Below are 15,440 nucleotides of genomic sequence, written 5' to 3'. Positions count from 1 at the left end.
CTGGAACGTGCCCTGATGTGCTCTGGGGAAGTCTCTGATCCCCAGGCTGGCTTTGCTTCTGAGTTGCTGCAAAGTTCCAGCTCTTGGGGCAGGGTTTTTTCATCCTTTCCATTGATTTATAGAAAACTCTACATTCTCACTGCAGTTGGTGCATGTGCAACTCCAGTTGCACATCTTGAGTCTTATCCCCCAGTCCCAGGTCCTGCTAACCACAGTTGGCCTGGAATTATGGGTAATCCCAACTAACCTGTATAAATCCAGCTCTTGGAGCTGTGAAGAGCCTTTCAACAATCCTTACAGGGGCACACAGCAGCACAGGAAACTAAAAGCTCTTTGCCTGCATTTTGCCCTTAAATCCTCTGCCCAAACCAACGGGAAAATACTGACATTTTGGGACAAAACCTTTCTATGATTTATAGGTTCCTAAGAGTTTTCTTTGCAGCCTCAGCTAACAGACCCCTAAATCCTAAAGTCTGATGTGGATTTGGCATCTAATTTTCTTATGCTTCCGTGAAAGTCCCTGAGTTGAGACTTTCAGCTTCAGAGTGCTGGTGTTTAACCCCTGGGATGGGCCCTTTCATACACAGCAAAGTCCATGATCCTGAACAAAGTTGCTAAATTCAGGTATCTTTTCAGAAAACCAGAATTGGCTCCTAAACCTTTAAAACCCTTAGAATAAAGCCCTGTAAAAAAGTGCTTTGTACTTTACTGCCCACATCTCTAACACATCTGCAGCCTCATCCATTTCCAAGGGGCACAGTCAGGCATGGCAAAAATAATTGCAATAATTACACAGGCTAAATATTATACATATTAGCTCCCCACCTTAATGCCTAGAAACAGTAAAAACAGGAAAGATTTGAGTTAAAAGCATAATTCTCTGTATCCTGGAAGACAAACCAATTGTGTCTCTCAAACCATGAGCTGCAGAATTAAATGTTTAAAACCGGTGCTTTCCTGGGGGTGCTACGAACAAGTTTTAATTGATTATTATTTTGAACAATTATTCTGGCAAATCACTTTTGGCAGGGCGACCATTAATAACTAGATCGTCCTTCCAGGGACCGTCGTTCTCTGATTCACATCTAAGCAATGCAGCAGAGCAACTACAAAACGTTAATCTTTATTTCTGATCCCTTAGGCTGCAGCCAGGAATGTCCTTTAGGTGTAATCCGAGGGGCTGCATTGTTGTCCACCTACTCACAAGGGGACACGAGGGAACCGAAATGCCAGGCTTTTGTCAGAGGTTATTTTCAGCTCGGTGATAGCGATGGCATTGCTCAGATCCCTGAAACTCTCGCTCCCCTCCCCTCCCAGCTTATAGGGCTGACAGAGGTGGTCACTGTATTTAAAGAGAGCAGGAACCCCTCCTGTCCAAACCCTTTGAGAGCCAAGGAAAGAGGGAGAAACTTCAAGAGACTCCGGTAAGCAGAGTCGCACGCGTTTTGCCAAAAAGGGTTTGGGTATTTTTTTTTTACTCCTGAAAGATGACAGAAGCAATTTGTTACCTGACAAAGAAAACCATGTAGGTGTAGTACAGAAATATGAGTCCTACAGAGCGGTGCTTTAGGTTTTGAGCAGCCAGTAGAAAGAAAGATTCTTCTGGCTCAGCCAGGCAAGCAGCAGACTGGATAGCAGAAGTTTCAGAATGTTTAAAAATTTTGTTACAAAGCCACAGAATTATTTTTCTGCGAACAGTGGAACACAGCACACCAATCTGTGTGCTTTCGTAATAGTATCCTAGAGGTAAAAAAACCCCAAATCTTCAAAATATTTAATGTTGGTGACCAATTGGTTTCAAATCAAATAAGAAAACTTCTATGCAGACTTGACACAAAATGGCTTGGTGAGAATGCAGGATGAAAGAATTATTGCCAAATCCATCATTCAAGCATTCCAAAAGAGCGTGATTGGTCGAGTCTTCAGAAAAAAAAATCAAAACAGTAATTCAAGTTAATAAATACATAGGTGTTTTTACTACGGAAGATTTTCCGCCTAAAGGTAAAATTGTTTCAGAGAATACAGCCGTGCATGTAGATAAAATAATTCTGTGTCTTATCTCAGTCATCATAGTGCTACTTCAAAGTCTGTAGTAGTTTTGCCTGGCACTTAAAAGACTTAGTGCAGGGATAAGGAATTAGAGAAGGATCTTGTGGAAGGAATAGTGAAAGCTGATAGCCCAGGATTAGGCCTGGAAGAAGGAACAGGTCATTTGTACAGCAGGATGCAGCTTTCCACAGCCACACGGATCAGGCTGAACTAGGAGTGTGAATGTACAAGCATGGCAATGTGGGGTGTGGTTGGTTTCTAAGTCAGAATGAAGTACCTTGTCCTAGTCTCAGGATACTGTATTTTTGGGAGACGCAATCTTAAATTTCCGCAAAAGTGTGCATCAAGGAAGTTTCAAAGGAAACGTGGCATCACTAGGCTAGAAAATAATAGAAAAAGTGGAAGAACAAAGATGAAAGCAAGGGAATGGGACATTATCAGCTCTCAGCAATGCACATCATGTGCTTCACGTCAAAGCAGTTAAAATCTTTTGTTTCAAAGTGCCACGTGTGGCTTAGCGTGGCCAGTGTCAATGAAAAATCAGTGCTTACCTTCCAGTGTTATAACGAATTCCCATCCCTTAAGCTCTCTGTGTTGCTTTACTGCAGAAGTAAGGGGAAAATGCTGGTTATTTTGAGATCATGGTGGAAGCTCAATGTATGACACTACGTAATAAAATTTACCTGTAGCCACAGTCTGCTGAATGCATTGGAATATCAGAAATACGATTCTAAACACATAACAAGAGCCCATCTCCATCAAATGAGCTCAGTCTTCAAACACAAACGTTCCTTCTGTCATGAATCTTTCCTGCTGAGGGAGAGGACATTTCACAAGGGGGTGGATTTTGACAGAAACACCTCCAGGCTGTTTGAGATGCAGCGGCATCTCAAATGCAGACACATCAAAATAAAACCTCACCGTGAATGCCAGTTGCAGGGAAAAACCACAGCAGGATTTTATTGCTCTTCTATAAAGGATGACATATCTAATTACCCCCTCAGTGCTGCTGGGGAGAGTACCACTAAGGACAGTCAAGTGAGTCATGGTGGTCACAGGACAGGTCACAGCAGAGCTGTGATTAGATACCAGAGAGAAGTTCTGGCTGCACTGGCATCTCCCACAGACTTCAGCTGGGAAAAGAATTTCAAATATGGCCTTGATGCTTTGCCTTTCAATGCAGACAGCCATGTGTGAGTTTTATATTATTATTGCTTGATCGCTAGGTAAGGAATCAAGTACTCTAATCCTCTGAGTCTAGACCAAGCAGCTAAGCTGGGACTAAAATGTAGAGAGGCACAAGGCACACCCTGCCCACCACTCCCCACTCAGCATTTCTGCTAGCAGTGGTCACAAAGACCAACATTCCCCGTTCTGTTTCTCCCCTTCCCAGCCCTCCTGCAGCACGTGTGGCACAGAGATAACCCTGCCAGGCACACAATACACAGCTCTGCAGTCCCTTCAGATAAGACCTGAGCTCTGCCACATGCATGAACACACAGAAGAGAAACCCTTGTGTTTAACAAGGAAGCACCAGAAATAATTCCAATTAATAAATTATTTATGTTTTTCACCTGCAGCACAGCCAGACATTAGCACTGCCTTTTACTCCTCCACATTTCATCAGGCCCATACTGCATCCACCACCCATTTACATCAATGGATCAAGATACATTTTTGGGTTATACCCTTACCAATAGCACTTTGATTAGGGAGAGACACCCCGTGGCAGTGATGTGACACCCAGATTTGGACAGGATGACTAACAGCCCAAAAGAAGAGGGCTCACAGTGTTTTCATGCCTGTGCAGAGCACACCAACACTTCAAAGGCTTCCTTGTGATATAAGCTCTAAATAATGGGAGGCATGAATCCTTGGCTGCACATCTCGTGTATAAATCCTGCTCCATATAGAAGCTGCATTCTGAAGAATGCCACAGGCTGCTGGGCAGCAACTGAGCAAGCCCAAGAACACTCCTTCAGCTTAACAGCTTAACCCTGAGTGCCCACACGCCACAACATCAGCGCTCAGAAATTTCTGTGCCACACGTTTCTTACCTTTAGGATGAGTCTGCTCCACTTCCCACCACATCACCAGGAGATAACAAGCGATGAGCAGACGTGAAAAGTTAAACAGATTAAGACAACCAAGTTCAGGGAATTTCACAGGGATTTAGACATTGACACCCAATGAAATTCTGGGAAGTGGAGACTTTGGGTCTATTTTTTTTTCTGATGACAAACGGGATACCTCTGTCTGCACACTGAAAGGCTGGAGCTTTATCCAGCATTACAATTTAGATGAGCACGAAACTATGAGTGCCACACCCCCTGTGGAGGTTACTTTCTCACAATCGCCCTGCTGCACAGGCAGCATCCCCAGGGATGGCCACTCATCTCCAGAGTGATGAGCAAAGCCTGGAGAGCAGGAGCACGGATGTGCCCTGGTTCCTCACCCAGCTGTCCCTCCAGCCAGCACAGACATCATGGCATGCACTGCTCTTCTTACACCAGTATCCCCGTGGGAATATTTCTGCTGTGCCTTTCTTCTTTCCCCTACACCTTCCCATCAGGTGATGCCCCAAAAAACATGGAAAATGTGTATGCATGCCCAGTCACGTTACTAAAATTAGCCTCAGGAGCAATGGTCCTTCTAAGAGCTTTAACCACAGCCCTCGACAGCACAAGGTTCACTATCACACTTTATCAGACTCTTTCAGAGATTATTTTTTTCCCCTTCAGCTGATGATGTAATTGGAGTGACTTTCCAGCAGCTATCCTTGCTGCCACAGACTCGGAGGCTTGGTGTGCCTTTGAGAGCTAGCAGAGAAGAAGCAGCTCTGCAGAGATCAGAGGAGCAAACCACTCTCCTCCCAGGCAGCTGTCGGTGCTGCCTCAGCTGGGAAGGGATTCCACTGGAAACCTGATTTGAAAGGGAACACTGCAGACACAAAAATCTCATTTTGATTTTCAAGGAAGCACCACAAAACTGATTTTTATCTGCAGCTGTTCTTCCTTCTTTTAAAATGCTCGAAGCATCGCTTGAACTGTTTTCATAAGAGAAAGAAAAAATGGCACCGGTAACAAAAGTACTTTAAAAATAGGAAAAAATATAGAATGGCAGAGTGAGAATAAGATTTTACCTACATGAAAGATTCCTTTCTGTTCCTTTATCTCACATTTAAAAGAAATTGAAAAACCAATTTAACAGTGCTATTCAGTAAAGGCTTCACTGAGTGAGAGAGACCAAATTCATCATCTGTTCATCTGTGCACAGTTATTTTGCTTCTTATTTCAGCTACATCAGTTTGCTTTTTTGCTTCTCAGTTGTTACATTACAGATAAACAGAGTTTGAAGAAAGCTGAGTTTTCATTTCCTTCCTGCACCTGTTACTGTTTTGGAACTGCCAGAGCCGTTCTGCTCCTGAGCAGCCTCCCAGGAGAGCTGGGAGAGTCTGGAAGAGATTTAGGATGCTGCTGCTGTATAACAGCAGAGAGCTGGGCTGACGGAGCTGGGGAGGGTGCTCAGCTAAGCAAAAATCAGCCTCACAAAGAGGAGGAGAGGCTGGCTCTTGCATGAGGATGACAGCTATGCTGTCCAGCGAAGGTAGCAGTCACTACAGCGACTGTTTAACTGTACAGGGTTAAGGGAATGCTGAGAACGGCTGTGGTAAGGCAAAGGTGTTAGGATATGCTGATATCTGCACTGTTATCAAACATAGACTGCAAAACCTGCCCCCTCTGCCCTGTCTCCGGTGCTGCTGCTTCAGTGTGTGCACCTTCCTTCTGCTGGACAGACTACTCTTTTACACCACTGCAGGATTTTTGGTCTTAGCTGTTCCCCCATTGAGGGGAAAAAAATCCCCTCAATGGCATGTAGATATTGCTCATCTCATCCTGAAATTCAGAAGATTAAAGTGCAGCAGACACTGAGATGATGATAAGCACAGGACATTAGTCCAATGTAAATATAGAGTAAAACGTTGGTCTAAAATGCATCTAACTGAAAAGACCAGCTCTGTTACATCACTGCCATGAGAAATTCCCCTCTCTCTATCACCTGACCTCAAAAGAAAATTCTCAGGTAGCAGGCTTGATCCAGCCTTTAAACCCCTCCTCTTAGTTAAAAGCACCTTTTTGTGAATTTCATCAAGCACAAATAGCACAGGCAGGCTTCAAAGTAACTATAATAAGAAGGTGACTGGTTTTCCAAGAAGGAGGAGGAAGAGCCGTGCCAGGGGCCCGGACAAGCTGATAATACGGTGTGCAGATGACAAGATGACGTCCCAACCTTTCCAGAAACCATGACTCAAACAAGAAAACAGAAGGGCAGGCTGAGGGCTGGGGTGGTTCCAGGTGTGTGACAGCACAGTCACAGCGAAGGGCACCGAGCCTGACATCAGGAGACCCGAGCTGGGCTCCTGCCCTCCTGTGTGACCTTGGGCAAGGCACTTCAGGGCTAGCTGGAATAGCAAGAGCCCGAACAGTAACCACGGCGCTTTTTGTTCTCTGGTGTTTGGATTTTAAATGCAATTGACAAAGAAAAAATCCCCACACTTCAAGCACCTCGGGAACATATCCACTATTACTTTACAATGTCTGTGCAGCACAGTGATCTGGTGGCTGTTTCATGAGGAACTCAGAAAAGGCTGTGCTGGGGTACAGGAAAGGGCAGTGCTGAAAGAAAATTACTATTTGATGGAAAACAAATCCTAGATGCTCTTTTCCAGAGGAGGGTTGAGCAGTCCTAGCACCTTTTCACTGAAACACCTCGCAATCATTTCACATGTTTACCATCACAACAAACCAAGCAAAGGAATATCCTTTTTTACAAGAGAGAATCACAGGGATTGAGACTGTCCCTGTCCCCAGAGCACCCTCACTTCTCTACCACACAGGTATGAAGTATATTGCAAGTATGCCGTAGCAGTTGACTGGAGAGGGAGGAAAAAATATTATTATTATTATTATTAGACTATTATTATTTTTAAATCAAGCTGTTCCATTTAAAAGAATTCACATTTGCTGCTGTGTTTATTCACGCAATTTGATTTCCTAGGTCGACCCTGCAGATAAAGATGCCGAACTGGGGAGGAGGAGCCAAGTGCGGGGCCTGTGAGAAGACAGTGTACCACGCTGAGGAAATCCAGTGCAATGGAAGGAGTTTCCACAAGTCGTGCTTCCTCTGCAGTAAGCTGGGCTGAGTGGTTTAACATCACAGCACCCCCAGAGCTCTGCATAACTCTTCCATTAAAGCCAGAATATTTATTTCTGTATTACTTGGCAAGCAGTTTTGCTGCCTTTTACCTGGAGCAATCTGCCTCTTGGGCTCCTGGCTTTTCTTTGTCCAGACATGGGATGGATTTTGTCAGAGACACTAAGGTGCTGCAGAATCACAGTATCTAATTCCGTCTCCAGGAAACCCTTCCTTCTGTCCCACAATGTGGCACATCACAGGTTTGATTCAGGTTAAAAAGTCCAGCAGAACTAAACAAACAGCACTCATTAGACAGAAGGATGATTACTTTTAGGAGATGATTACTTTCGCAGTGAATCCTGACATTAATTTGTTTCACACCGAAAAGCTGAAAGACCCTGGTGTCATCAAAACCTCCCGGCAACACTCTGCACATACCTCAGTCTCTTCCTTCCCATATTTAATGGAGTCCATTTCACTTACTCTTTCCCTCTGTACCCCTCCATGATCTTTGGCTTCCAGGAATTTTGCTTTCTCTGCAGAAGAGGCAGAAATTGAAAAAACAAATTAAAGAAAAAAAAAAAAAAACAGAGAGAAGGTATTCAGCTCTGTTTGCCCTTTGTGGAGAGGGAGAGAGCAAACAATTTGCTGAGAACTAAAGATAGCAGAAGAGTTTAATTTTGCAGACAATACTTGGCATTAGTACCTTTGCAGTATGACTTCCAGAGTGAGTTTAGGAGCCATCTAATCCAACTTCTTCCCTCATTTCCCAGAGGGATAGAGATTTCTTAGCTGGAGGCATGAGACTAAACTGTACGTGCTAAGCTGATAAAGTGCAGAACTTTGCAGAACGAGTCCAAAGGACACACCTGAGCTGTCCTTGCCTTTCTCCAGCTGCCCTAAAAGTGATGCCTAAAAGCCCAAATGATGCTTTTAGTGATGCCTAAAAGGCCAAGTAAGAAAGGATTCCCTCAAAATGTTTTCAGTTAACCTTCAGCCAATTCTTATAGAATGGTAAAAGAAAAATCTCAGTCTCAGCTAAAACCTTCTTAATGCTTCCATGTCCTGCCTATAACAGCTAACAGTAAATAAAAATAAAGAGCTGTCCTGATAGAGCATGGTTATGAATATTTCCCAAGTGTAAGCTCTGTTCTTAGTACAACTGAATTATTTTCTTTTAGTGGTTCATGATAAACAACTTACATCCGTTAGCTCTATCAAATATTTGGTTTGTTGTGGGGCTTTTTTTGATTGGTTGGTGGTGAATTTTTCTTTTTTTAAATATTTTCCTTTATTTTCCCCTTGTTTTAAATCTGAATTAAATTATTAATAGGTAAGATACCAAAAATAGTATTCCCATCAGAAAGATGTTTGAGGTCAAAACCTAAAGATGAATCTAAATGGCCCAGCTGGCCTATGAAAGGTATGTTAATTGGCTTTACTTTCCCCCGTGATTCACATACACTATCCAGCAGCTCTGGGTGCCTCAGGATCATGTATCACATCCACGGGCTTTTCTGTGAACCATTTATAGGATTTCATTTCTCAACAGAAGGAAACCAATCCTCCCCAACCTAAACTCTGGCATAGAAAGTTAGTTTAGCTTCACTTTTGTGTACTTCTGTATAAAACTATTCCAAACATCTCTTCTATTTCACATTAGATTTGACCAGGCACACAAAGCACATCAGCGTTTTTTGACCCAAGAGCTCAATTTCAGCGGAATCATAAACAATTCAAAGCAACCTGTTAACAAAGAAGAATCAGACCAGCTAAACCATACATAAATGCTCTCTCCCCGCTCCATAGCTTTTCCCTACAAGTATTGCCAGGGAGAGACTTGTTCCCAGCACCCCCTCCTTCCCGTGCAGCCTGCTGTGTAGCTGCAGAGCGTTGTTTCACTGACAGCTTTTACCCAAAGTGCAGCAGTGAGGGACATTCGGCAGGATCTCACGCCACCACCCTGCCTCTCCTCAGCGCCGGCGGGAGAACGGGATCTCTTGGCAGATGACAGGTCTCAAAGTTATTTCAACAATAGCACTTCAAGGGCTTTTGCTCCATCTGTCGCGGTGAATTGATACCCTGTCCCTAAGGTACCAGAAATAGAAACACTTTATCTGCTGCTAGAGTTTCCATCATCCCTTAACTCCCTTAGCAAACATAATCACCATCTCAAAGCAAGACTGCGCTACGAGGAGATCGGGTTCGCGCATTTACAGAAGTGCCCCGCTTTATTTCTGTTAAGCAAAAAGGTCTTTGCAAATTGTTTCTCCCCTCCAGGGAGGAGGAAAGACACAAAGATAACCAGAGAGTTGGGGATGTATAACTAGCATTATGTACTGACCCTTAAAAGCAACCTGCTCTGGGGGTTGGAACCACATGGTCTTTAAAGTCCTTTCCAACCCAAACCAGTCTAGGAGTCTGCAATTAAAGATGCAAAGGTTCCAGAGTATAAATTCCCTGCCGTGGGTAAACTGGGTTCAGAGGAGGACATTTAAAGTAAACGTGGGGGAGAGGGGCTCATCAAACCCTCTGGCAGCTCCTCCAGAGCTCACACTTCTGGCCACTTGCAACACTTCTGTGTTTTCACAGCTTTCTGTTGCATACATTGACTCAGCAACTCTTTTTCCCAAGCTAGCAATAGCCCGTGACTGCAATGCCCTCTGCAGGGCAAGCATTTGTTCTAAGGAACCTGGAGAGAAAGGTTTTTTTGCCTATTTTTCCCCCACTTCTAATCAACCACTGTCGAACAGTGAACCATTTGTAAGAAGCATTGACGGAGTAATTTTTTAGCACACTAGAAACCAGTATGCTAAATTTTTTAGCACACTGGTTTCCAAGAGAGACCCTGAATTGAAAGATCTTCCTCCCTCTGTGGGATGCAGGCTGTCTCACACTGAGTTCCCAAAGTGGTGCAGCAAACACAGGCATACACTTCTCACCAAGCAGTGAGGAGTGGAGCTGCTATTTTTTTTTTTTTTTTTTTCCTCCCATTCATTATTAGTGCAGTAGAGGACACAATTTGTATTTCCTGATGAAATCTGGGCATTCCTACAGCACCTTCTGTCCAAAACTCTGCCAGACCTTTCTTAGTGAGCTGAGCTAAGCTAAGTTGTCATTCTCTGTACCAAACATGATTTGTAAAAGCTCTGTTTGGGACTGGCTGCAGCCACGCTCCTGTCATCCTGGAGCAAGTCTGGCAGAGCCGACACTTGCTCTGCCTTAGTGCCACAGCTCCAGCAAACAAATAATGATAAAAAACCCCCAGCATGTCCTGCCTGACTCCAGACGCAGTGTCGATGCTAAAGCCTCTTTCAGAAACACATCACAACAAAACAGCCTGGGCTGGGCTGAGAAAGCCACCACAGACCCAGAGCAAGCATTTTGAAAAGTCCATTTGCACAGTGGCATCAATGTCCCTACAACCTTCTTTTCCCCCCTTTTTAAGGTTTGGGAGTTCAGGGTGGTTCTCTCAAGTCCATTTTAAGCTTCACAGATCTAGATTTCCCTGGGATCACAGCGTAAGTGGCAAAAGAACAGGTTTTCTGCGCACACACACACACCTCCCTCTTACTTCAGCAACAGCCCAGCCAAGTTTTATACCGACAAGTTTTACACTGACTGGTTCCTCTCCCCGTATTTTTAAAGCTAAACAGAAATAAATACTAATTCCAACTATTTTAAACCTCAGAAATTCAAATTTGAACAGGCCAATGCTGACACATGCCTCTCTCTCCCTGCTTTCAGTGGCTTGCAGGAAGGCTCTGGACAGCACCACAGTAGCAGCTCACGAATCTGAAATCTACTGCAAAACCTGTTACGGGAGGAAATACGGCCCCAAAGGTGTTGGCTTTGGACAAGGGGCCGGGTGCCTCAGCACCGACACCGGAGACCACCTGGGCTTGAATCTGCAGCAGTGAGTTAAATCCCACTGACACCTCCTTCTTCTGGTCCTACTTGTCCCTTACCAGGGTGTTTTATGTATTTTATTCTGTTGCCATAACAACACCCAGCGCAAGGAGCAGAGCAGATTTCCCTACACCCTTTCTTTGCACGGACACAGCAATTTACAGGTTTTAATGATGCTCAGTCTCTTTAAACCTGCTTTGCAAATTATCCCCTCCTTCAGGAGGCAATCAATTCTGCAGAAGCAGCCTTTATATGCCACCACACGTGTAAACATTCGCTGCAGTTGTAATCTGCCATTTGTAGCACAGGGGTAAAGTCACATTCACCACAGAAAAAGACAGTATTTTTTTTTTCCCCTCCGTGTTAGAGGCTAAAATACAGTTAAGGCTTTACTCTTAGAGAAATAATCACACTACCCCATACTGTTAGCTCTGCTCTCAATGGGGGAAATAACATTTCTAAATCCTCCCTGTGGTTCGAATAACACTTACAAACACACTGAGAACATGTTTGAACAAAGAAATTCTAATGGGATACCATCTTCCAGGAGCACATAATTAGCTCTGACAGTTCATTTTTATAGGATTTTCCTGCAATTCTCAAAGCTGCACATTTCTAAATCAACGATGCTTCTTCCTTCTGGTGGCCTAACTATAAAGAAACCAATTAACCAATATGCTGTGCAGGAAATAAAAGCTTAAACAATGTATTTAACTGTAGCTCCTTGTGCCATACAAATCCATTAGGGGCACAGCTCTGCACCAAAAACTGTTGCATCCTGTGGATATAATGACCTGTTGCAATCCAGCTACCTGATAATTCAGAAATCATTCTGTGAAAAGCTTTATGCACAAAAAAATATAAAGCACAAAGTCCAGAAATAAAAAAAAAAGCTACTTTTCTGATGCCTTTGGACCCTAGGCCAGGTGAGAACCCCAATTCCCTGTCCAAATGTTTCACTGCCTAATGAAAATATGGTGTGAAAAATCCGAATTTTTATTTCCAGTTTGATGAATGCCAGCAGATAACCAGCTATGAAGACCAGAGACGTCTTTTCCTTGTGTTTCCCCTCTTGCCTCTCAATGAGAGAAAATGGGTTTTTACTTCAAATTTAATTAAATATAATCTTTTCTGCATGTGGCTGCTGCCAGCTCCACATACTTAGTCCAGAACAGAGCTTACAGTACCAGCTTCCTAATCACACAACACAGAATTCAATAGAATACTTTGATCTTCTTTTTTTATCCCCTTTTGCATGTCAGAGACCAGCAATTTAGTATTTTTAATGCCTTACTAATCACAAAATCCTTTTTCTAAAGAAGGTAACATTTTTAAGCAGCTTTCGAAATTTCTGTTTCAGGGGGTCACCAAAGCCTGCTCGCCCTTCAACACCAACTAATGCTTCAAAGTTTGCCAAAAAGGTGGTGGATGTGGATAAATGTCCCCGTTGTGGCAAATCAGTGTATGCTGCAGAGAAGATCATGGGAGGAGGAAAAGTAAGTAGTGAATTCAGCACTAGGAGATAAACCCCACTGTTTTATCATAGTGAGAAACTACAGCTAAGGGGTCCTTGACCATTTAAATTCTCATTCATGAAGAAAACATGAGGATGAATCTGCAAATTGCTGCAACAGGTTTAAAGTCTTGTACTTTTTGTAAAACATTTTCCATTTCTTGCTGATGTCTGAGGACCAAGCACAGATTCCTGTGTAAGCTAGCTCTTCCTCCGTCTCTGGGTATATTTATAAACATTTATTTGTAGTGGCAATTGCAGATACATCAGACAACGTAACTGAAAAAAAGCTAACCCAGAATGACTAGAAGTGGAAGCCACAAGACCAACAAATTAATTTTAACCTTTCCCCACCACACAAAGCAGTGTTTGTTTGTTTGTTTGTTTACCTGCTGGCTGTGCACTTTCTGTGCCACGCAATGAATTGTCTCCCTTTGCTCAGCCTTGGCACAAGACCTGCTTCCGCTGCGCTATTTGTGGGAAGAGTTTAGAATCCACGAACGTCACGGACAAGGATGGAGAGCTCTACTGTAAAGGTGAGAGTTCCAGGGAGCTGACCTGGGCTACAGAGCCCATCGAAAGTCAGCCTCTTTAGACCTAGGATTGCCTTTGAGATTTACCTTGCTGTATGCTTAAAATCCCCTGGAAATTTCAGTTTGTCTTTTTTAAACAACATTCTGGAAGCAAAGACCTGTGGCAACATCAGCTTCTACTCTTAACATTCAAATTTTAAAGCTATAGTTTTTCTACAAATGTGACAACCTCACAAATCTATTAGAGCACTGGCCATAATTGTTGGGCAGGCTCTTGTACCTGCAGTCTCACTCAATAAAATAATAATAATTAAAAAAACCCCACAAAGATACACATCTTTGGTCCTCCAAGTCAGAATTCTTGCCATTAAAATTTCAAAGACATTTCCACTGCATTGGTAGCACAGAAGATAAGGCAAAAATGGTAAATGACACATCTAGGTGTTCCCAGATTCACAAAGTTCACAGACTTCATTTGACTCCTAGAAATAGCTTAAGGGGAAAAAAATATGTGAAGCTTTTATATCCAAAGGTAAACTTTATAGAGATCTCTAAAGAAGAATACTAGAGTTCTGTGACTTTGGGTGCAGTCTGTCAAGTACAAGAGCATCAAACTGGCATATTTGGAGAGATATGCTCCCCATTACCACTTAGCAGAATTGTGATAAACAACTGTGCACACATTAACCAATAGAGGGTTCAAATGGAATTACTTAAATGCCCATCAATAGTTTCTGGATTATGCTCCAGTTCTCCTCCTTAAAAATCTCTGGCTTACTCTGTATTACTCATCAGGCCAAGTTTTACAGAGCATTTTCAGACAGGAAAGTAGCTTTAATGAAAATATTACTTAGATCTATTAAAAAAAAATAAAAAATCTATGGTTTCTTGACTTCTTTTGAGATCACCAGATGCAATTTCTGTGCAATTCAAATATGTGATACCAGTTTCACCATTAGGACCTGGATAAACTTATGGGAAACACACTATTTCAGATTTCCTTCCTTTTTATCAACTTCAATTTGATAGTACCTTAAAAATGAAAATTACTTTTGATGTCTTTACATTTACCTCGGAGAGCCTTCAGAGTACCACTTACCTTCCCCTCCTTCTTTTGCAGTTTGCTATGCAAAAAATTTTGGTCCCAAAGGAATTGGATTTGGTGGCCTCACTCAAGTGGAAAAGAAAGAGTGTGAATGAGAAGAAATGGATGCAACAGACCCAAACTGCTGTTGATGCCACCAAGTGATAGCTGTCAAGTAAAACATTAAGCAACACATATAAAAACCTAGGGCATTTGATGAAGATTTTCCACATTGCAGGAAAAATTCTTGAGTTGTATCTTAAGAAATTCTTAGAGTAGATTAAAAAGGTACAGCGGTAAAACTAGACTCGTGTTTGTGTTTAGTACATAAAGACAAGGAGCCTCATGGAACATCATTGTTTCTTGAACCAGCACTTGTCACATTTTAGACTGGAATTTTAGACTCATAGTGCCCCATTATCACAGGGATCCCTTCTGGAGTGAAGGGTCCAGGTGCTTCCAAGCTAGATTGTATTTTCTTTTGTTCACGGTGTTAACCTGTCTGTACTTCTATGAGTCTCCTAGTTGAGTTTTGAACATGCTGGCATTTGTGTTATAACAAGTAGATGTTATTTGCCCTGTGACAATTAAAAAGGATTTGAAATGCTCTCTCTCTGAGGGAGGTATTTCTAAAAGAACCCAACGTTTTTTCAGAATACAGTGTTATAAGTTTTGTCTGGTTTCAAGTTACAATAAAGTACTTACTGCTTCACATTTTATTTGTATTTGCTTGTGCTTATACAGTCTACAGTGTTTCAGATAAATGGATTTCACCAAGTTGAATGAAACCCCCCATTTCTTAACGGCAAGAATTGCATTTCACTACATTACTTACCATGTCAGTCCCAGATGGTATCTGACTTTTTAATTTCCTGATTTTGAACTCTTTCCCTGCTGGCTTTCATTGTTACCTACTTTGACTTACATTCATATCACACGGTCCAGCTGGCCTCTCCTCTTCTTGGGGACGTGGCTGACATTACCTATTACAGATGCACTGGGGAAAAAATCCCTCTTTTTGTGTACTTTGCTATCTTCCATCATAAACTTACCCATTTTCATACCCTAACAGGGCATGTATAAGTGAAAAACATAAGGCCAAGAGTCAGGCTCCCTCTTCTGGTTTTGTGCCCACCCACTCTTAAATACCTCACGG

At 42.7% G+C, this 15,440-nt stretch overlaps 1 protein-coding gene across 1 annotated transcript; it reads left to right on the top strand.

The window, feature by feature from the left end:
- Positions 1 to 1,402: 1,402 nt before the first annotated feature.
- Positions 1,403 to 14,994, top strand: CSRP3 (cysteine and glycine rich protein 3). The gene is made up of 6 exons (XM_040067973.2): positions 1,403 to 1,424; positions 7,108 to 7,238; positions 10,993 to 11,161; positions 12,515 to 12,650; positions 13,110 to 13,203; positions 14,321 to 14,994. The coding sequence occupies exons 2-6, from the start codon at positions 7,127 to 7,129 to the stop codon at positions 14,398 to 14,400; spliced, it is 591 nt and encodes a 196-aa protein (XP_039923907.1). The 5' UTR covers positions 1,403 to 1,424; positions 7,108 to 7,126; the 3' UTR covers positions 14,401 to 14,994.
- Positions 14,995 to 15,440: the final 446 nt, after the last annotated feature.

Source organism: Hirundo rustica, chromosome 6, assembly GCF_015227805.2.
Source record: "Hirundo rustica isolate bHirRus1 chromosome 6, bHirRus1.pri.v3, whole genome shotgun sequence".
NCBI classification, from domain to species: domain Eukaryota; kingdom Metazoa; phylum Chordata; class Aves; order Passeriformes; family Hirundinidae; genus Hirundo; species Hirundo rustica.
The sequence above is the reverse complement of the archived record's forward strand: the minus strand, read 5'-3'. Positions and strand labels throughout refer to the sequence as shown.